The sequence below is a fragment of the Rhinoderma darwinii genome, chromosome 5, assembly GCF_050947455.1.
Source record: "Rhinoderma darwinii isolate aRhiDar2 chromosome 5, aRhiDar2.hap1, whole genome shotgun sequence".
NCBI lineage: Eukaryota > Metazoa > Chordata > Amphibia > Anura > Rhinodermatidae > Rhinoderma > Rhinoderma darwinii.
Window position 1 is genome coordinate 69,123,445 of NC_134691.1, and position 23,089 is coordinate 69,146,533.

The window sequence follows — 23,089 nt, forward strand, 5'->3', positions numbered from 1 at the left end:
ATAAATAAAAAAAACCACACCGCAGGTCAATTTATGAACAGTTTCTCCGCGTTTTTTTTATTTTTTCTGCTATATATGGACGAGATCTCAAATCTCGTCCGCTTTGCTTCTACTGTAATACAATGCATATTTTCCGCAAGTAAATCCGCTGTGGAAAATGTTCAGTGTTTACGCCCAGTGTGAGCGTACCCTAATAGAGGCTGTAGTCTTGTTTTTATTAGGCAGTCAGATTTCAGGTATTATTTTTTGGGGTCCCTTTGGAGAATGAAAGCAGCACCCTGATTTATCTTCTTGTGCGGCCCCATTGTGATATTTTCTTTTGCTTCCGTTCTTTGCTTTTGCAAACTATCTACCTTCTTGTAAACGGTGTTGATGTGGGATTATAAAATATGGCATTATGTCGATGCAAATGTATATAGTAATGAGGTCTCCTTTAATGCTTTGCAGAAACGGTTACAGAAAGAACTGTTGGCTTTGCAGAACGAACCTCCGCCGGGGATGACCTTAAATGAAAAGAGCGTTCAGAACTCCATCACGCAGTAAGTGAAAAGGATCAATGACTGCTTCCTCTAAATGCATGGCGGTCATAAATAGGTGATGGTTTAATGGGCTTTTCATTACGAAGGAGCTCTGGAATACACCGGCACATTGACCATTGAGGGAGGAATAGCAAAACTGGAGCAAGGAAATGTGGAGCAGTCACCCAAAAATAAAAAGATTCCAGCTCTAATTTTTTAGAGGCCTTTTTGAAAATTATTTCGGAAACTCCATGGCTATTGTCATCATCCACCACTTTTCCTTTGCGCTAGTTTTGACAAATGTCCCCTAAATTCTGTTGCTTTACGTGCACATACATTTTATTATGCGGATGTCCTTACGGATTTATTTTCTGTATCAGTTATGACTTGCGTCCTCCGTAGAGGACAATTGTAAAACCGCCCAAAAAAAGCGAACCAGCGCAAGCTTCTTACAATCTGACTGAACGGAATAGCACATTATCGAAACAGTCTGGACGTGTTGCTCATAGCAACCAATCAGAGGTCATCTTTCATTTCTTTAATAGCGCTGAAAAAATTCAAAGCTGCAGTTTGGTTGCTATGGGCAACAAGGCCAGTCTTTCTTTTCGCTGGGATAAATGAGGCCTAATGTGCTAGTAGGCTAATATAATGGTAGCGGTCATAAATATTTTTTCTTGACCGATACACTAGCTTCTTCTTAGAGTGTCTTATTACTGCTCTAAAATAAATAAAAGGGTATGCCTTGCCTTTAGGGTATGTTCACACTGGGTAGATTTGCTCCTGTTTTTAACACCCCTTTCATATTTAAGGGCATGCTCTATGCTGACGTGGATAGGTGGTAGATTTCACCCTTGCCACAACAAAGGGTGAAATGTGTGTCAAAATCCATATTGAAAATTTATACAAGTATGGAGTAGTTTTTCATGTGGATTTGCTGCGAAATCCTCCTCTGCATATTTGCTCTGTGTGAACGTACCCTTGTTGGCAACTTCAGTCTCTCATTGCGATCATTCTTTAGTGAGTCACTCACACTCCCTAATGCATAAGGTTGAGCTCATAGTGCTAAATCTGCTCACCATGACTGAAACCTGACAAACTATATTATAAGTTAATAGGGTCCGTCAGTCACCGTTGGTATCTGTCATAGGATGCATCTAGCAAAGCTATGGGGCTTTTACTATAAACTAAGCCATGAACGGGGGCCTAACTCTTGCAACATCTGTGTCCACTGCATCCGAGTAGAGCAAGGCAGGAGCCCAGCGACAAACGCCACCGCCAGTTGGCAATACTGCTGCATCTCTTGTGGAGAACTGGCAATGCCGTTCACTATTTAGCAGTACAGCTGGCAATGCCGCAAACCCCCTCCCTAATTACACACACTCGGGCAAGGATTTTTTTTCTTTTTTACAGGGTGTTTTTTTTTCGTCACTATTTTTCATCCTCTATAATTATATAGCCTACTGTAAAAGCTAACAGCCATGAACTAACCAAACATTGTTATTAAGTGGTATCCCGTGCTGCAGGTATTTTCAGTCGTCTATGGGAGCCCTCAGGCTGCATTTTAATTCTATATACTAATGTTGGTGATTCAGGATGCTTTAGAGGAAATGTTTGCTTTTTTTTTTATTTTTTTTTTTTTACTTGAATTGCTTTGTCCTTTTGCTGAGAAGAACTAGAACATCCAGTTATTTGTATGCTACCTGTATAAAAAAATATATATGCTTTTGTTTTTGGCTGGATGAGCGTTGTAGCTGCTTTTTAAAAAAAAAAAAAATATCATGCTTTGCGCCATTCAAACGCCGCCCACTTTTCCGGCCACATCTAGTAAACGGCTGATCTTGCTGGTAGTTGCTTCTGCCCATACATTTCTATTAGGCCGAATTCAGACGAGCGTGTGCGTTTTGCGCGCACAAAAAACGCGGCGTTTTGCGCGCGCAAAAGGCACTTGACAGCTCCGTGTGTCAGCAGCGTATGATGCGTGGCTGCGTGATTTTCGCGCAGCCGCCATCATTATGACACTCTGTTTGGATGTTTGTAAACAGAAAAGCACGTGGTGCTTTTCTGTTTCCATTCATACTTTTGACTGCTGTTGCGTGAATCACGCGCGTCCCACAGAAGTTCTTCCGTGTGGTGCGCATGATTTTCACGCACCCATTGACTTCAATGGGTGTGTGATGCGTGAAATACGCACAAAGAACGGACATGTCATGAGGTTTACGCAGCGGACACGCTGAGTGAAAATCACGGACTGTCTGAACTGACCCATAGACTAACATAGGTCAGTGCGAGGCGCGTGAAAAATCACGCGCGTTGCACGGACGTATATCACGTTCGTCTGAATAAGCCCTTAGGGAAATGTACTATTAGGCCCAGTTCACACTAGGGTTGTCACGATACCAGAATTTGGACTTCGATACCGATACTTCGTGTAGTATTGTGATTCTCGGTACCAAAGCGATACTTTGCCAACAATAATATAAAAAAAAAAAGTTCTTCCATTTTCTGATGTGAGGCGCGTGGTGTGATGAATTTTGAACCTCCATGTGCCTCACATTAATAGTAATTATCCACATCGTGTTTTTCACAGTCATAATGGACTATTGGGTTAATGTGTGAAGTACATGATGGGGTTAATTACTATTAATGTGAAGCACATGGAGGTACTAAATTCATAATACTTCGTGCCTCACATTAATAAGTGAAAGAGAGCAGTTTTTATTTTATTTTTTTACGGTGTGAACATAAATGGCGCTATAAATTTTTTATTTTTTTTTATCAACATTTTTTTATTGTAAATATTTTCTAACTTTTTACAACCAGCCATGGAATTCCACGGCAAACAGGAACAGGAGGGAAGGGAAGGGGGCAGAAAAAAGAAGGGTTGGGAAAGATTGAAAAGTTCAGAAAGAGAATAGTCCCTAGGTCATTTAGGGGTTATTCCAATGAGAGGACTCCAGGGAGCAGGTCATCCAGGGTGAGTCCAAATGGAGAGCTTGCAGAAATACAGAATGGGCTGGTGTCCGCTTACTCTGTGTACAGAATTTCAGACTACTGGGCTGCAGTTTTGTATTAAAGGCTGGCGTTTAGCGGTAGCGAGGAGAAAAATAAATAAATGGGATAGGGATATGGGGACTTGCAGACCATAAACACCCCAATGGTTCAAAAGGACAGACCCATGAGAACAAAGAAAACCAATCACTCAGTGTGTGTGATTTATACCGGGCCACTATAGAGGGTCATCACCAACTAACGTCTGTTCCAGGAACCAGACGGTGGGACAAAAACAATCTCGTATTCGGGTCTTAATGTGTGTGGGGAGGATGTGGCTTATGGGTTGCCAGGTCTCAAAGAAACACATGCTCTCGATTCTTTTTGAAGGGAGATGTTCACCCAATCCATGCGTATTAGAAAGACCAACTTTTCTAAAAACAAGGGGAGGGCCCAGCCAGGTCTAGATAGTTTTTCGGGCAGCAGTGGAAATGCAGAAAATGAGCCTCTTGTAGAGCCAGGGGACGGGAGGAGTGATGTCAGGCAGATGACCAAAAAGAGCCAAACTGGGGGTTAGGGGAATCTGTTGCTTAATGTGTGTGGGTGAAAAGTAGTATCCTAGTCCAGAACGACTGGAACACTGGGCAGGTCCATAAGCAGTGGTACATGTCAGCCACATCTGCCCCGCACCTGGAGCAAGCCAGGGTTGGGACATTTCCCATATGGAAGTTTCGTAGGGGAGAGATATAGCCTGTATGTGCGATTTTTCAAAAACATTTCCCAGTAGGAAATAGCCGGTATGTATTTCAGTACCTTGCCAAGAGTGCGAAGGATCAAATCAGGTGTGAGCTCTGAGTCATGAGAAGTCCAACGCGCCAATCTCGAGTTGAGTGTCTGATAATCAACCTGTTTCCGGAGTAGCGAGTAGTAAGCTGAGATTTGTTTCTGGGGTTTTGTCAAAGTGACAAGCCGATGACAAAAATTGTCGTTCCTCCCTCATGGAGCGCAACACACCAATGATATATCTTTGTGCCTGCAAGAAGTGAAAAAAATGTGGGGGTCTGAATTCATGTTTGACGCAAGTTTGAGAGAACGAGAGAGCTTTACTTGTGGAAGTGTCCACCAAAGCCCCCATCCTCAAAATGCCCTGCGACATCCACTGATGGAAAATCGGGTGTGCCTTTCCCCCTTGAAAATTTGGATTATGACAAAACAGGAGATAAGGGGAGGTTTGGGCTGAAAGATTAAGGTAGCGCCTGACTATGACCCAAGTTTTCCAGACAGAGAGAAGCAACGGGTTGTCCCTAACTGTTATGGGGACTGAGGAGTAGGGGAGATGAAGAAGACTAGGTAGAGCAACGGAGAAACACATGGCTTTTTCAATTTCTGGGGGGGCATGGGTAGAGGAGTCATTAAACCAGTCCTGTAGGATACGTTTCTTGGCGGCAAAATTGTAAAGCCTAATGTTCGGAAAGTTGATTCCCCCATTTAATTTTTGGTGTTGAAGGAGGTATAGCCCAATTCGTGGCTTCTTGTTTTGCCAAATGAATTTGGGGAAAATACTGTTTATTGTGCGTTCATCTTTGGGACGTAGGTGTAAAGGTAGAATTTGGAACAAGTAAAGGAGTCTTGGGAAAGAGATAATTTTAAGGAGGATTGCCCTACCTAGAAATGAAAGGGTGAAATTACCCCAAGTCGTTATGCCAGTATGTAACTGGGCATAAAAATGGTTTAGATTAATGGAGAACCGTTTGGAGGGGGTTTTGGTGATTTGGACACCCAGATATGTTAATGACAGGGTTTGCCATTTTAGGGGAAAAGTGCGTGACAAAGTGGGCTGAGGGGGGCCGGTGAGTAGCAGGGCCTCTGATTTATTAACATTGATGGCAAAGCCCATAATAGCTCCCCTAGATTCTATTTCCTGTAAAAGTGGACCCAGGACGGCGCTATAAATTTGTTGTGCGGGTTGTTATTCATGACTACAGAATGTGTATATTTTATGTATTGAGACTTTTTATTTTAATGTTTATTGTAAAAAATGTTAAACAAAACTAAAAAAAATACACACACTACTTTTTTTTAAAACTTTTCTTTTTCTATTTTTAAACTTTAACCCCTTCACGGCTGCCATACGGCTATATACGTTCCAAATGCCGATGCCCCGTGCAGTTGTCACGTGTATAAACGTTGGCAGCCTGGAACGGGGTTTAATGAGTGCAGTGCTGCTTCATTGTGAGTAGCGCTGCACTCTCATTTCTGCCGGGGCTTTAAGAGCCACGGAATACACCCCCCACTGTAGATAGCGCCACCTAAGCTCCCTCTAGGAGCAGAATCCCGGCCAGAGCTCTGACCGCGGATTCCTTTCCTAGAGGGGACCCCCCCCCGACGGCTGTAAATAGTGCCACCCCCTGCTGTAGATGGCATCAAACCCCCCCTTCTTCCTTTAAATACCACCTCCTAAACTCCCACTAGGAGTGGAATCTCCGGTATCTGAACGCTCTGTGCCGGGGATTCCACTTCTAGAGAGAGCCCCTGATGTCACTCTCCATCCACCATCAGGGTCTCTCTCTAGGAGCGGAATCCCCGTCCGACATTCTGACTGGGTATTCCGCTACTGGAGAAGTCTCTGGCGTCACTATACATATATGGACAGTGATGTCAATGGCTACTCCTGGAGCGGAATCCCCGGCAACAGCGATGCCGACTCAGGCAGGGGATTCCGGTTTTAGAGTCAGCCCCTGACGTCACTGTCCATATATGGACAGAGACCTCGGGGGCTCCCTCTAGGAGCGGAATCCCTCTGCTCTGGCCTCTACAGGGAGCTACAGTGGTGCTATCTACAGGAAGGCGTGCGATCTGCAGGGGGTTGGCGGCGTGCGATCTGCAGGGGGTTGGCGGCGTGCGATCTGCAGGGGGTTGGCGGCGTGCGATCTGCAGGGGGTTGGCGGCGTGCGATCTGCAGGGGGTTGGCGGCGTGCGATCTGCAGGGGGTTGGCGGCGTGCGATCTGCAGGGGGTTGGCGGCGTGCGATCTGCAGGGGGGTGGCGGCGTGCGATCTGCAGGGGGGTGGCGGCGTGCGATCTGCAGGGGGGTGGCGGCGTGCGATCTGCAGGGGGGTGGCGGCGTGCGATCTGCAGGGGGGTGGCGGCGTGCGATCTGCAGGGGGTGGCGGCGTGCGATCTGCAGGGGGTGGCGGCGTGCGATCTGCAGGGGGTGGCGGCGTGCGATCTGCAGGGGGTGGCGGCGTGCGATCTGCAGGGGGTGGCGGCGTGCGATCTGCAGGGGGTGGCGGCGTGCGATCTGCAGGGGGTGGCGGCGTGCGATCTGCAGGGGGTGGCGCGGCGTGCGATCTGCAGGGGGTGGGGCGGCGTGCGATCTGTCGGGGGTGGGGCGGCGTGCGATCTGTCGGGGGTGGGGCGGCGTGCGATCTGCCGGGGGTGGGGCGGCGTGCGATCTGCCGGACACTGGCTCTATTTACATGGGCACTGTGTGTGGCACTATCTCCAGTGGGAATTGTGGCACTATGTGGGCACTGGCACTATCTACAGTGGGAATGTGGCACTATCTACACTGGTATTGCATCACTATCTACATGGGCGCTTTGGTGTTTTTAGTGGCTGGGACAAAAAAAACACCCTTACGAATAAAATTCATAATTTTTTTTTAACGCCCATGAAAAACTGATGGCAAATGGCGGTGAAAAACTGTCATACAGCCGGGAAATGGATTAAAATTTTGAGACCCATTGATTCAAAACAGCCATGAAAAACTGACAGTTGATCCGTTGTTAACTGCCCTTTTTTCACGTCGTGTGAATATAGCCTTATTGCCCTCTTCTTATCCGCTCACAGCGATCCAGGGTGACGGAGAGAGAAGACGACTAATTGTTACAGAGCTGTACTGTGTGTGTGTGTGTGTGTGTGTGTATGTGTATGTGTATGTGTGTATATATATATATATATATATATACCGCATTCCAAATTATTATGCAACTTTTATTTTTCGCTGATTTTCCTAAATAGTCGATGCAAATGACAGTCAGTATAATCTTCAAGCCATCAACTGTTGGAGTATAAGGCTATGTTCACACGGGGTATTTTGCCGAGTTTTTTGACGCGGAAACCGCGTCGCAAAACTCGGCAGAAACGGCCCGAGAACGCCTCCCATTGATTTCAATGGGAGGCATCGGCGTCTTTTTCCCGCGAGCAGTAAAACTGCCTCGCGGGAAAAAGAAGCGACATGCCCTATCTTCGGGCGCTTCCGCCTCCGACCTCCCATTGACTTCAATGGGAGGCAGGAGAAAGCGTATTTCTCGCTGTTTTATGCCCGCGGCGCTCAATGGCCGCGGGCGAAAAACGGCGCGATAATTGCAGCGAAAATCGGCGTGCAGGGAGAGGAATATCTGCCTCAAAGTTCCAAACGGAATTTTGAGGCAGATATTCCTCCCCCAAAATACTCCGTGTGAACATAGAAAATTTTATTGAACAAATCTCCTAATGATAACAGATTTTTTTTTAGAAGTAAATTCAAAATGCACTGTTTCAAATTATTATGCACAACAGAGATCAAAATATTTTAAAGAGAACTAAAATGGTAATTTGTTGAATTTTCAGCATCAGGAGGTCATATTTACAGAAATCAAAAGCTCTTTCAATCCAAAAAAACTTAACAGGCCAAGTTACATGTTAACATAGGACCCCTTCTTTGATATCACCTTCACAATTCTTGCATCCATTGAATTTGTAAGTATTTGGACAGTTTCTGCTTGAATATCTTTGCAGGATGTCAGAAAAGCCTCCCAGAGCTTCTGTTTTGATGTGAACTGCCTCCCACCCTCATAGATATTTTGCTTGAGGATGCTCCAAAGGTTCTCAATAGGGTTGAGGTCAGGGGAACATGGGGGCCACACCATGAGTTTCTCCTTTTATGCCCATAGCAGACAATGACACAGAGGTATTCTTTGCAGCATGAGATGGTGCATTGTCATGCATGAAGATAATTTTGCTACGGAAGGCACGGTTCTTCTTTTTGTACCACGGAAGAAAGTTGGCACGTACTTTGCAGAGGTCATTTTCATACCGTCAGGGACCCTAAAGGGGCCTACCAGATCTCTGCCCATGATTCCAGCCCAAAACATGACTCCTCCACCTCCTTGCTGATGTTGCAGCCTTGTTGGGACATGGTGGCCATTCACCAACCATCCACTACTCCATCCATCTGGACCATCCAGGGTTGCACGGCACACATCAGTAAACACGGTTTGAAAATTAGTCTTCATGTATTTCTGAGCCCACTGCAACCGTTTCTGCTTGTGAGCATTGTTTAGGGGTGGCCGAATAATAGCTTTATGCACACTTGCAAACCTCTGGAGGATCCTACACCTTGATGTTCGCGGGACTCCAGAGGCACCAGCGGCTTCAAATACCTGTTTGCTGCTTTGCAATGGCTTTTTAGCAGCTGCTCTCCTAGTCCTATTAATTTATCTGGCAGAAACCTTCCTCATTATGCCTTTATCTGAACGAAACAGTCTGTGCTCTGAATCAGCCACAAATCTTTTCACAGTACGATGATCTGATCACGCTTAAGTTTTCTTGAAATATCCAATGTTTTCATACCTTGTCCAAGGTATTGCACTATTTCACGCTTTTCGGCAGCAGAGAGATCCTTTTTCTTTCCCATATTTCTTGAAACCTGTGGCCTGCTTAATAATGTGGAACGTCCTTCTTAAGTAGTTTTCCTTTGATTGGGCACACCTGGCAAACTATCACAGGTGTCTGAGATTGATTACAATGATCCAAAGAGCCCTAAGACACCATACCATCCATGAGTTTAAGCCGTTAGCGACCGGCCCATCGTCTTTTTACGTCGGTCACTAACGGGCCTTATTCCGATGCCATAGATTTTTTACATCGCGGCATCGGAATAAGTAAACAGAGCAGGGAGCTGTCAAATCTCCCTGCTCTCAGCTGCCAGAGGCAGCTGAGGGCTGGGAGCGCCCCTGCTCTGCCGGGTGAGATCGATATTAGTATCGATCTCACCCGTTTAACCACTCCGATGCGGTGCTCAATAGCGAGCACCGCATCTGAGTGGTTTTGGATAGAGGGAGGGAGCTCCCTCTCTCCCCCACCGACACCCGGCGATACGATCGCCGAATGTCTGTGTCTCTAATGGCAGCCGGGGGCCTAATAAAGGCCCCCAGGTCTGCCAGTAATGAATGCCTGCTAGATCATGCCGCAGGCATGACCTAGCAGATGCCTGTCTGTTTTAAACAAAAGTATTGCAGTGTATTATAAATGCGATCGCAGAATCGCATATTATAGTCCCCTAGTGGGACTAGTAAAAAAAAAAGTTTAATAAAGTTAATTTTAAAAAAAATGTGAAAAAAATGAAAAACCCAGCTTTTCCCCTTACAAAATGCTTTACTATTAAAAAAAACTAAATAAAGTTAAAAAGTTACACATTTGGTATCGCCGCTTCCGTAACGACCCCAACTATAAATCTATTACATTATTTAACCCGCACTGTGAACGCCGTAAAAAATGTAATAAAAAACTATGGAAAAATTGCTGTTTTCTGTGAATCCTGACTTTAAAAAAATGTGATAAAAAGTGATCAAAAAGTCGCATCTACTCCAAAATGGTACCAATAAAAACTACAAGTCTTCCCGCAAAAAAAAAAGCCCTCATACAACCGAATCGGCGAAAAAATAAAGACGTTACGGCTCTTCAAATATGGAGACACAAAAACAAATAAGTTTGGAAAAAAAGAGTTTTTACTGTGTAAAAGTAGTAAAACATCCAAAAACTATACAAATTTGGTATCGTTGCAATCGTAACAACCCGCTGAATAAAGTTATTGTGTTATTTATATCACACGGTAAACGCCGTTGATTTAAGACGCGAAAAAGAGTGGCGAAATTTCAGGTTTTTTTCTATTTCCCCCCCAAATAAAAGTTAATAAAAGTTAATCAATAAATATGTCCCCCCAAAATGGTGCTATTAAAAAATACAACTTGTCCCGCAAAAAACAAGACCTTATACAGCTATGTCGACGCAAAAATAAAAAGGTTATAGCTCTTGGAATGTGACGATGGAAAAACTAAAAAAATGGCTTGGTCATTAAGGTTTAAAATAGGCCGGTCATTAAGGGGTTAATTGAAACACTAATAATTAAATGTTTATGGCACTTAAATCCAATGTGCATAATAATTTGGAACACGGTGTGTGTGTGTGTATGTATGTGTATATATGTGTGTGTATATATATATATATATATATATATATATATATACTACCGTTCAAAAGTTTGGGGTCACCCAGACAATTTTGTGTTTTCCATGAAAACTCACACTTATATTTATCAAATGAGTTGCAAAATGACTAGAAAATATAGTCAAGACATTGACAAGGTTAGAAATAATGATTTTTATTTGAAATAATAATTTTCTCCTTCAAACTTTGCTTTCGTCAAAGAATGCTCCATTTGCAGCAATTACAGCATTGCAGGCCTTTGGCATTCTAGCTGTTAATTTGCTAAGGTAATCGGGAGAAATTTCACCCCATGCTTCCAGAAGCCCCTCCCACAAGTTGGATTGACGTGATGGGCACTTCTTGCGTACCATACGGTCAAGCTGCTCCCACAACAACTCTATGGGGTTGAGATCTGGTGACTGCGCTGGCCACTCCATTACAGATAGAATACCAGCTGCCGGCTTCTTCCCTAAATAGTTCTTGCATAATTTGGAGGTGTGCTTTGGGTCATTGTCCTGTTGTAGGATGAAATTGGCTCCAATCAAGCGCTGTCCACAGGGTATGGCATGGCGTTGCACAATGGAGTGATAGCCTTCCTTATTCAAAATCCCTTTTACCTTGTACAAATCTCCCACTTAACCAGCACCAAAGCAACCCCAGACCATCACATTACCTCCACCATGCTTGACAGAAGGTGTCAGGCACTCTTCCAGCATCTTTTCAGTTGTTCTGTGTCTCACAAATGTTCTTCTGTGTGATCCAAACACCTCAAACTTCGATTCGTCTGTCCATAACACCTTCCAATCTTCCTCTGTCCAATGTCTGTGTGCTTTTGCCCATATTAATCTTTTCCTTTTATTAGCCAGTCTCAGATATGGCTTTTTCTTTGCCACTCTGCCCTGAAGGCCAGCATCCCGGAGTCGCCTCTTCACTGTAGACGTTGACACTGGCGTTTTGCGGGTACTATTTAACCTCTTAACGCCGAAGGACAGATATATCCGTCCTCAGCAGCTGTTAGTTCGCGCAGGAGGACAGATATATCCGTCCTGTGATGGCGCGGGTACTGTTTACAATGAAAATCAAATAAAACTACTTTTTTTGCCCAAAAAGTGGTTTTATTTAGTAAAAGTGTCAAAACAAATCACACATACACATATATGGTATCCCCACGATCATAACGACTTGAACAATAAAATGGACACATTAAATAAACCGCCGGATGAACGGCGTCCAAAAAAACCGCAAAAAACAAGGGCAAAATTCGCTCTTTTCTCCCATTCCCCCCATAAAAAATAAAATAAAAATTAATCTATAAGTCCTATGTACCCCTAAATAGTACTAATGAAAACTACACATTGTCCCGCAAAAATCAAGCCCACATACGGCCACATCGACGGAAAAATAAAAACGTTACGGCTCTTGGAATGCGGCGATGCAAAAACAAGTAATTTTTTTCTAAAAGGCTTTTTATTGTGCAAACGTAGGAAAAACATATAAAACCTCTACATATTTGGTATCCCCGTAATCGTGCCGACCCATAGAATAAAGTGAACATGTTATTTATGCTGCATAGTAAACGGCGTAAATTTGTAACGTGAAAATCAATGCTGGAATAGCTGCTTATTTTCAATTCTCTCCTAAAATAAAGTTAATAAAAGTTAATCGATATATTATAAGCATCTAAAAATGGTACAATTACAAAATACAACTCGTCCCGCAAAAAAACAAGCCCTTATACGGCTATATAGACGGAATACAAAAACAGTTACGACTCTTGGAATGTGACCGTGAAAAAAACAAAAATAATCCTTGGTCATTAACGTGCAAAATGGCCCGGTCATTAAGGGGTTAATGAAGCTGCCAGTTGAGGACCTGTGAGGCGTCTATTTCTCAAACTAGAGACTCTAATGTACTTGTTTTGTTGCTCAGTTGTGCAGCGGGGCCTCCCACTTCTCTTTCTACTCTGGTTAGATCCTGCTTGTGCTGTCCTCTGAAGGGAGTAGTACACACCGTTGTAGGAAATCTTCAGTTTCTTGGCAATTTCTCGCATGGAATAGCCTTCATTTCTAAGAACAAGAATAGACTGTCGAGTTTCACATGAAAGCTCTCTTTTTCTAGCCATTTTGAGAGTTTAATCGAACCCACAAATGTAATGCTCCAGATTCTCAACTAGCTCAAAGGAAGGTCAGTTTTATAGCTCCTCTAAACAGCAAAACTGTTTACAGCGGTGCTAACATAATTGCACAAGGGTTTTCAAGTGTTTTCTAATCATCCATTAGCCTTCTAACACAGTTGGCAAACACAATGTACCATTAGAACACTGGAGTGATGGTTGCTGGAAATGGGCCTCTATACACCTATATAGATATTGCATTAAAAACCAGACATTTGCAGCTAGAATAGTCATTTAGCACATTAACAATGTACAGAGTGTATTTCTGATTAATTTAATGTTATCTTCATTGAAAAAAACTGCTTTTCTTTCAAAAATAAGGACATTTCTAAGTGACCCTAAACTTTTGATCGGGTGTGTGTGTGTGTGTGTGTGTGTGTGTGTGTGTATGTATATATATATATATATAATATTTTACAAAATAGTGTTTTTTTGCATTTTTAGTGATTTGTCGCTATAAATTAATAACATGGAATTAATTAAGCTAATCTAGAAAATGAAAGGCTCATACGTCTTGTAAAAAAAAAAAAAATAAGTAAAAATAGTTGTGATGTTCGAAGCGGTTCAAAAGATATAGTTTAAAGAAGTGCATATAGGAAATTGAAAATTTGCCCTGGACACGGGCATCAATGACCCTTGGTCATGATAGGGTTAATGTTATGGCAGATATATATATTCCAGTACATTAGCCTGTGTATTGATAGTACACAGGCAGTTGTTTGGACATGCCTAAGTATACCCTAACAGGAAATATGGTCAGACGGCCCTGGGGTCCTTCAACGTCCTGGACTTTGGGCTGTCTGCCCATATATGGTATGTCCCTCGATCGTGTCACAGGGATTCCCTCTGTCGTGATCAAAGGAGTTTCCCCTTGAATGCTGTGGTCAGTTTTGATCGTAGCATTCAAGGGAATATCGGCAGAGATCAGGGGTTTCCCTGATCTCCGCTGTACTGAATGAGCGGCACTGAAGAGAGAGAACATGGGGGTGTTTTGCAGTGCACCCGCCATGTTCTCTGTCTTCAGGGCCGGTGCCGCCATTCAGTGCAGCGCTGGCCGCATCACATCACGCTACTCACTAATTTCATGTATTACAATACTAACCTGTGCGGACGCACAGCTTAGTATCGAAATATATGAATTAAAGGTATTGAAGAGTTTGAGGGTGCACGGCATCGAAATAGTATCGATGTATCGTGCAACCCTAGTTCACACTTTTTTTTTTTTTAAATCACGTCGGAATCCGTGCCAAAGAAACTTCAATTGGAGGCAGAGGCGTACTTTTCCCGGGTGGCTTTTGACCGCTTATGGAAAAAATGTCATTCCCTATCTTTGAGCGATTTTTGCCTTTGAACCTCCGTTGAAATCCATTGAGAAGCAGAAAGAAGGTGCGTTGTTCCTTTGAAGTGTTTTTGGCGCGGTTTTTGCATTTGATTCAATAAACCCTTTAAAAAAAAACAAAAAACGTATAAAAGCACCAAAGAAAGCTGGCATTTTAAAATCTGCTTCAAAAGTTTTGAGGGAAGCAGATTTCTTTTTGCCTGATAAAACTCTGTGTAAACACTGCCTTACATTCCAGGCATTCTAATGAATGGCCCACTATCTAATAAGTGGCCAGACTGGGTCCTCCAAATCTTTGTTAGCAGCTTTCTGGTCTGGTTAAATGAGGGGGGTCCTGAGCCTGTGACATCCCCCTATGATATCCATATGCCCTGCCAAGCATTCAGCCACTGCCCTACACGGTTATTAAGTGTACACAACTCTCTGCCAACTAAGCTCCTCCCAGGATCAAGAAAAAAAATAATATATCATTTCAATGAAATAATGTGACTAAAATAGAAAAAAAATAATGTTGCTCACTGGTTTCCTATTATTATCCGTGTAGAATTGTAGCAAAAAACTGTAGAATTGTCATGACTGGAGTTTGTATAAGGCCTCATGCACACTTCCGTTGGCCGTCGTACGGCCGTTAATAAAGAATCCGTTAAAAACGTAACGCACACGAATGGCTTCCGTGTGTAGTGCGTTGTTTCACGGACCAAATGAATGAAAAGGCCGAGACTGTTCCGTCAAAAACGGACAGGAGTAGGACCTGTCCTATTTTTGATGGAACGGCCACACTGTTCCATTAACACCACGGAAGTGTATGGGACGGTGTCATTTGCTTAAAATGGTGAGTTTCCGTAAGTTACTTTACCCGATGCAGACTATCCCCCTTCTTCTTAAGCATAAGGATATTTTAAAATTAAACTCTTCTTTTACCTTGTTCATTTGGTCACGCAAGCGTCCGAGAATAGCTTTGAGGAAGCTTATGGTCCCTACGGATTTGGGAGGACTTAATCTCCCTGATATTCGTAGTTATAATCTAGAATGTCTTGCCCGCCACGGACTAGACTGGCTACAAGGCTCTACTTTTTACTCAAACTATGCTCTAGTATCAAGGATGGTGGCACCCTGGCACTTATCCTCCCTTTTACATACTGCATTTGGGTCGCTCCCAACCAATGTAAGACGTAGTGTTATTTCGGGATACGATCGTGGCCTGGAAAGCCATCAGGTCCTTTAAGCTCCCACAACGCATATCTAGTGGCGCATCTTGGGCATACTACAACTTCATCACATTTTGCAGCCTTCTGAAGGTCGCAATATGACATTTCAAGAACTGGTAGATAACAAGCATGTCCCGTCTCATCATTACTTGGCTTATGGTCAATTACATAGTTACATAGTTTGTACGGTTGAAAAAAGACACATGTCCATCAAGTTCAACCAAGGGATGGGAAAGGGGAAGTGGGATGGGAAAGGGGAACTAAAAAATTTCTACACATAGCAGTTAATATTTTTTTGTCCTATGAAATTATCTAAGCCTTTTTAAAGCCATCTACTGTCCCTGCTGCGACCAGCTCCTGCGGTAGGCTATTCCATAGATTCACAGTTCTCACAGTAAAGAAGGCTTGTCGCCTCTGCAGGTTGAACCTTTTTTTTCTCCAGACGGAGGGAGTGCCCCCTTGTTTTTTGAGGGGGTTTTACATGGAACAGGATTTCACCATATTTTTTGTATGCGCCATTCATATATTTATATAAGTTAATCATGTCCCCCCTTAGTCGTCTTTTCTCAAGGCTAAATAGGTTTAGTTCTTTTAATCTTTCCTCATAACTTAAATTCTCCATGCCCCTTATTAGCTTCGTTGCTCTTCTTCTTTGTATTTTTTCCAACTCCAGGGCATCCTTTCTATGAACTGGAGCCCAGAACTGGACTGCATATTCTAGATGAGGCCTCACTAATGCTTTGTAAAGTGGTAATATTACATCCCTGTCCCGCGAGTCCATGCCTCTTTTGATACACGACAATATTTTGCTGGCCTTTGAAGCAGCTAATTGACATTGCATGCTGAAATTTAGTTTATGATTTACAAGTACACCCAGATCCTTCTCAACAATTGACTCCCCCAGTGTAGCTCCCCCTAGGACATATGATGCTTGCAGGTTTTTCGTACCCAGATGCATAACTTTACATTTATCTACATTAAACTTCATTTGCCAAGTGGACGCCCAAACACTTAGTTTGTTTAAATCTGCCTGCAATTCACAAACATCTTCCATAGTCTGAACTATATTGCATAGCTTGGTGTCATCTGCAAAAATAGAAATAGTGCTATTAATCCCATCCTCTATATCATTAATAAATAAGTTGAATAATAGTGGTCCCAGCACTGAACCCTGGGGTACACCACTTATAACCGGGGACCATTCAGAGTAGGAATCATTGACCACAACTCTCTGGATACGGTCCTTGAGCCAATTCTCAATCCAATTACAAACTATACTTTCTAAACCTATAGTCCTTAATTTACCCATTAGATGTCTATGAGGGACAGTGTCAAATGCCTTTGCAAAGTCCAAAAACACTATATCCACAGCGGCCCCTCTGTCTAGGCTTCTGCTTACCTCTTCATAAAAACAAATCAGGTTGGTTTGACAGCTTCGGTCCTTTGTAAAACCATGCTGGCTGTCACTTATAATACTATTTATTGTCACATAATTCTGTATATAGTCCCTCAATAGCCCCTCAAAAATTTTCCCCACAATTGATGTTAAGCTTACTGGTCTATAATTACCCGGCGAAGACCTAGAGCCCTTTTTGAAAATAGGCACCACATTTGTCCTGCGCCAGTCCTTTGGCACTATACCACTCATGAGAGACTCTCTAAATATTATGAAGAGGGGGACAGAAATAACTGAACTAAGCTCTTTAAGAACTCTAGGGTGTAACCCATCTGGTCCCGGGGCCTTGTGTACATTTATTTTATTTAATTTAGCTTGGACCATATCTACATTCATCCAATTCAGTATATCAACTGATATATTAACAGCACTGGCACCGGCTACATCAGCTGCTCCTTCTTCTGTTGTATATACAGAGCGGAAGAACCCATTTAGTAACTCTGCCTTCTCTTGATCCCCTGTGACCAACTCCCCATTACCACTATCTAAGGGTCCTACATGTTCAGACCTGGGCTTTTTTGCATTTATATGCTTGAAGAATTTTTTAGGATTTGTTTTACTATCCTTGGCCACCTGCCTTTCATTTTGTATTTTTGCTGATTTTATTACATTTTTACAGATTTTATTAAGCTCTTTATATTTTACAAAGGCTACAGCTGTACCCTCAGATTTGTATTTTTTTAAATGCCCTTTTTTTGTCATGTATTGCCCCTTTCACAGAAGGTGTAAGCCATGTGGGGTTTAATTTTAGTCGTTTATACTTGTTACCTGTAGGAATAAATTTTGCACTATAATTACCCAAAGTAGATTTGAAAATCTCCCATTTATCATTTGTCCCATTATTTGACATTAGTTCTTCCCAGTCTATATCCTGAATGGCCGCCTTCATCCTGGGGAAATTGGCTTTCTTAAAATTAAATGTTTTTGCCCTCCCAGCCTGCGTTTGTTTTTTACAGTATAGGTAAAATGTAACTATATTGTGATCACTGTTACCAAGGTTTTCACGAACATTGACATTCCCAACAAGCTCTGCATTATTAGAAATGACCAGATCCAACAGAGCTTCACCTCTAGTCGGGTCTTCCACAAACTGGCACATAAAATTTTCCTGCAACAGGTTGAGGAAATGTCTCCCCTTTGCAGTTGAAGCCGAACCATGACACCAATTAATATCCCGGAAATTAAAATCTCCCATTATCACTACAGTACCCGCCTGTGCAGCCCGCTCCATCTGTTTATATATTTGACCTTCTATCTCTTCAGTTATATTGGGGGGTCTATAGATTACACCAAAAGTAATTTTTTCAGTGTTTACTTCCCTTTGTAATTCCACCCACAAGGTTTCAACCTCCTCACAATCTTCACCCTCTAATGTCTCATTCACACTCCCCTTCATATCACTTCTCACATACAGACATACACCACCACCTTTCCTATTTGCCCTGTCTTTCCGAAACCGTGTAAAACCCTGTAGATTTACAGCCCAGTCATGTGAAGAGTCCAGCCATGTTTCAGCAATACCAACTATATCTATATCTTCTTCCAGTATTAAGGCCTCCAGCTCCCCCATTTTGCTTGCTAGACTTCTGGCATTTGTGAACATACACTTTAACTTGCCTTTAAATATTTCACTTTCACTATCAGAAATGTGATTATTTGACATTTTGGCCTTTATATTTTCACTGCTGTTTTGTAACGAAAGGATCTCCTTATCTTGAGATCTTTTCTAACAGCGCAATTACGTGACCTATCTACAGTGTGTCTTGAGACCCTCTTGGCCTCCTGGTTGCCTCCCCTCAGATCAAATCCTCCTTGTCCTTATTGTATGGCAAATTGAGAGATCGGCAGGCCAAATACACAACATCTTTAATGTTTAAAACCTGGAACAAAGAGTTTCCAGACGATGATCTAACGCAAAAGATACTCGGAGGCTGGTCACAGGTGAGGAAAGCCGTTCTCCATGAACGGTGGCGAGGAACTCACTTTAAGTTTCTTCATAAAGCCATTTATGGTTTTAATATTCCCCCTCATCCTAATGTCCCAGACAGACTGGTGGCTTGCACAAGATGTGACACTCCGAAAACGGATCTTCTTCATGGTTTATGGACATGCCCTAAATTGGTTCAATATTGGCAAGATATACAGGTGTTTATTACAGACACATGGGAAATTACTTTAGTTAGGGATCTACTACCACTTCTATTCCATGCCCTACCTGACTCCTTTAAAGAGGCTCTGTCACCAGATTTTGCAACCCCTATCTGCTATTGCAGCAGATAGGCGCTGCAATGTAGATTACAGTAACGTTTTTATTTTTAAAAAACGAGCATTTTTGGCCAAGTTATGACCATTTTTGTAGTTATGCAAATGAGGCTTGCAAAAGTCCAAGTGGGCGTGTTTAAAGTAAAAGTCCAAGTGGGTGTGTATTATGTGCGTACATCGGGGCGTTTTTAATACTTTCACTAGCTGGGTGCTCTGAAGAGAAGTATCATCCACTTCTCTTCAGAACGCCCAGCTTCTGACAGTGCAGATCTGTGACGTCACTCACAGGTCCTGCATCGTGACGGCCACATCGGCACCAGAGGCTACAGTTGATTCTGCAGCAGCATCAGCGTTTGCAGGTAAGATCGACTTACCTGCAAACGCTGATGCTGCTGCAGAATCAACTGTAGCCTCTGGTGCCGATGTGGCCGACACGATGCAGGACCTGTGAGTGACGTCACAGATCTGCACTGTCAGAAGCTGGGCGTTCTGAAGAGAAGTGGATGATACTTCTCTTCAGAGCACCCAGCTAGTAAAAGTATTAAAAACGCCCGATGTACGCACATAATACACGCCCACTTGGACTTTTACTTTTAAACACACCCACTTGGACTTTTGCAAGCCTCATTTGCATAACTACAAAAATGGTCATAACTTGGCCAAAAATGCTCGTTTTTTAAAAATAAAAACGTTACTGTAATCTACATTGCAGCGCCTATCTGCTGCAATAGCAGATAGGGGTTGCAAAATCTGGTGACAGAGCCTCTTTAAGTCTCCGCCAGCCCTGCATGCATTTTTGGTTAGAGCTAAATGTAGTTTATTGGCTTGTTGGCTTACTCCGAAGGTTCCAACGATTTGTGAACGTATTGTACAAATGAAAACATTTATTCATATGGATAGGTTGGAGGTTGAACGTACGGCGGAGTCTTGTGCATCAAAATTCTTCAAAAAATGGGAAGTCTCCTGAAATAACGGAATTGATGACCCCTTTCCCTTACACCTCATGCTACTTGAATAGGAGTGTAGCTGGCACGCTGGGTAACTTGAAATGCTAGACAGATTCAGAGGGAATCCGTTTCTAGACAGGGAGGCGTTCCTTTCTGCAATTCAAATATAGATTTATATAGGTAAATGATTTGTTATATTGAAGACTCTTTATACTACTGGGGTGGGGGGGGGGGGGGAGTTTCGCTGTTCTGATGTAATGGTATTTTCTTGCCTGAATGACAACTGTACTATGCAATATTAATATCATACTCTGTATTTTATAATATATATCAGGTACGTGTTTGTGCCTTTTTGTGTTTTTGTAAAAAAAAAAAATCAATAAAAAGATGTTTAAAAAAAAACAAAAAACAGCGGAAGTGTGTATGGCCCCATTGAAATGAATGTCAGGGTGCTATCAGTTAAAAAAAACAAATAGCACCCTGAAGAAAAAAAAACTGGAGTGGGCATGAGGCCTTGGAAGATTTTCTACCTGGGTAGACAAGTGTCCTGATTGTTTATATTCATGAAGTGAGCACCTGTCCAGACCTAGTCCTGCTGACACATCTGAACGACTTGAGAGGAAGCTTTGACACACTGTAAGGGCTTGTCCACACGTTGCGGAATTGCTGCGTATTTTCCGTCCGGAATTGTGGGTGTAAAATACGCAGCAGTATACCGTAGCAGCAAAGTAGGTGAGATTTAACAAATCTCATGCACATGCTGTGTAAATATTCCGAGCAGAAATTGACCTGCGGTGCGTGTTTTTTGGACAGCTGCATGTCCATTTCTGCTGTGGAAAGTGGACTGAATTGCTGCGTTTTTCAGAGGAGATGTCACCATCTCCCAGCATTGAGAAGAACACCGCAAAATCCTCACCAATTTCTGTAGTAAAAAACGCAGGAAATGGTACATATTTGCCGCAGCGGAAACTCTGGTACGTTCAACGGAATTGCTGTAGACATTTTCTGCAGCAATTCCGTTACGTGTGGCCAAGCCCTAAGGGTCCATTCACACGTTGCGGTGCGGTTTGAACGTAAAACTTCTTTTCTACCCTGATGCAAGCCCTAAGATCTTTAACACTGGTATGTTCCTGCTCCTTCAAACTGTTGCCAACCAGCGGTGTCAGACGTTTGTTAGCCTCATGAGACTCCCTTTAATGTAAATGGCCACCTTTAGGGGAGACGCTGTGTGGCAAATGTAGATAGGTGTTTGTTTGAGTACCTGGACTTGATAAGCTTGTAAAACCTGTAAAATACCTTTCTGTATTTACCCATGTGTTACTATAAGCAAAAGCTCTTTAGGCTTTGAGATAAGTGCACTAATGACAGAATCGTTATCTTACTCATTAGTAACACTGTAAGTTCAGATTATATGGTACATTAGTATACTATAAAATGATCAGTACTGTATATAATGCTGTCTGGAGCATTAGTATATTTTTAGTTGTGTATTCCTCTTAGATGGTGGTATATTGTTGGTATAGTCCTATATTATGCTTGGAATATTAGTATATTATGTTCTAGTATATTATACATGATATAGTAATAATTATTATGGTCATCTCAGAACTATGGAGATGTAGCCCATACACACAATATTGATAATTAATAAATTCAAAATGTACTCTATTGAAAATTCATAGTTAAAGGGGTTTTCTGACAAAAATAAAAACGATGTATTTATTTTTATTTTCTGAAATTAATAAAGTTGGTAATATACCTTCTGCTCCAAACCTGCACAGACCGCAGGTTTTCAGTCCATGCTGCATGGACCTGAAAGTTTGGAGCGGCCATTCTTGTAGTGATGTGCTGACGCAGGCTCCGAGGGGGGGGGGGGATCTTCCCGTGTGTGTGTGTGTGTGTGTGTGTGTGTGTGTGTGTGTGTGTGTGTGTGTGTGTGTGTGTGTGTGTTCAATTCAGCCGCCTTCTCCAACATGCCTGATTCAGAGACAGTTTGGTTTAGTTTTTCAATCTGTCACTCACTAGCCTCAGTGAACTAGCCTCCTTTTAGCATCCGTTTGGGTCTTGTAATTATTATTATTTCTTTTTTAAAGCACAAAAAAGTAGCATTGATATCAGAAATTCAAAATCACTATAGTGCATGGCCTGTATGAATTTGATTTACATGGCTTAGCTGTAGGCCAGACTCCGACATGATCTAAAATAAAAAAATTCTAATAATTTTGACGATTCTTTTTACTTGGGGTGGGGTTCTCCCCCAAATGCCTTTCACTACTAAACACCCACTATCTCATATGTATGCATTTTATATGTATTTATGCTGATTCAATACAAGAATGGACCTTTCTCTACTTCTTGTAAGTTCTTGTGTCCCCGTCAGCAGCACGAGTCCAGCACAGTCTCGTGGGCGGCAGCAGCGCTGGAACCCGTGGCCTCCGGTTTGCTAGTGCAGACTACATCTCCTATGAAGGCTCGGCCCATATTGCTCATTCCCTCCCCCTTAGCCTCCGTCTCCCACTAATGTTATTTAGAAAAAAAAATTCTAAGTTGCTGCTGCTCTTTATGGTTCACACAAGTCAAATTTGCTGCGGAAAATTGCCTAGCACATCCAATCCAGATTCCGCTGGGAATTCCTTTTGAAAGTCTGCACCACGTTGTGTTTTATTTGGTGCAGATTTTTGTCTGGATTTCACACTGCGGAGAAGAGGGGATTAAAGATTAATTTGCTGCTGAAATGCATTTTTTTTTTCTTCTGCAAAAAAGACGTGACAATTGTTATTTGTTGCAAATTTTTACTACCCCATTTAACTCGATGGGAAACATTTGCAGCAAATTTGTAACCATTGTGTGGCAAAAAATGTGACATTTTCGGCCACACGTGAATGTGATTTATTGAAACTACCGGTAATCCACTTTGCACATGTTCTGCCCGCAAATCGAGATTTAAA

The 23,089-nt window shown here is 42.6% G+C and overlaps 1 protein-coding gene across 2 annotated transcripts in view; it reads left to right on the forward strand.

Annotated features, from left to right (window-relative positions):
* Window positions 1–23,089, forward strand: part of UBE2W (ubiquitin conjugating enzyme E2 W) — a 51,137-nt gene that overhangs the window by 8,713 nt on the left and 19,335 nt on the right. For both annotated transcript variants that reach the window (XM_075826114.1, XM_075826115.1), the window contains exon 2: window positions 448–539. In XM_075826114.1, the coding sequence (XP_075682229.1) occupies window positions 448–539 (92 nt within the window). The remainder of the gene's footprint in view (window positions 1–447; window positions 540–23,089) is intronic.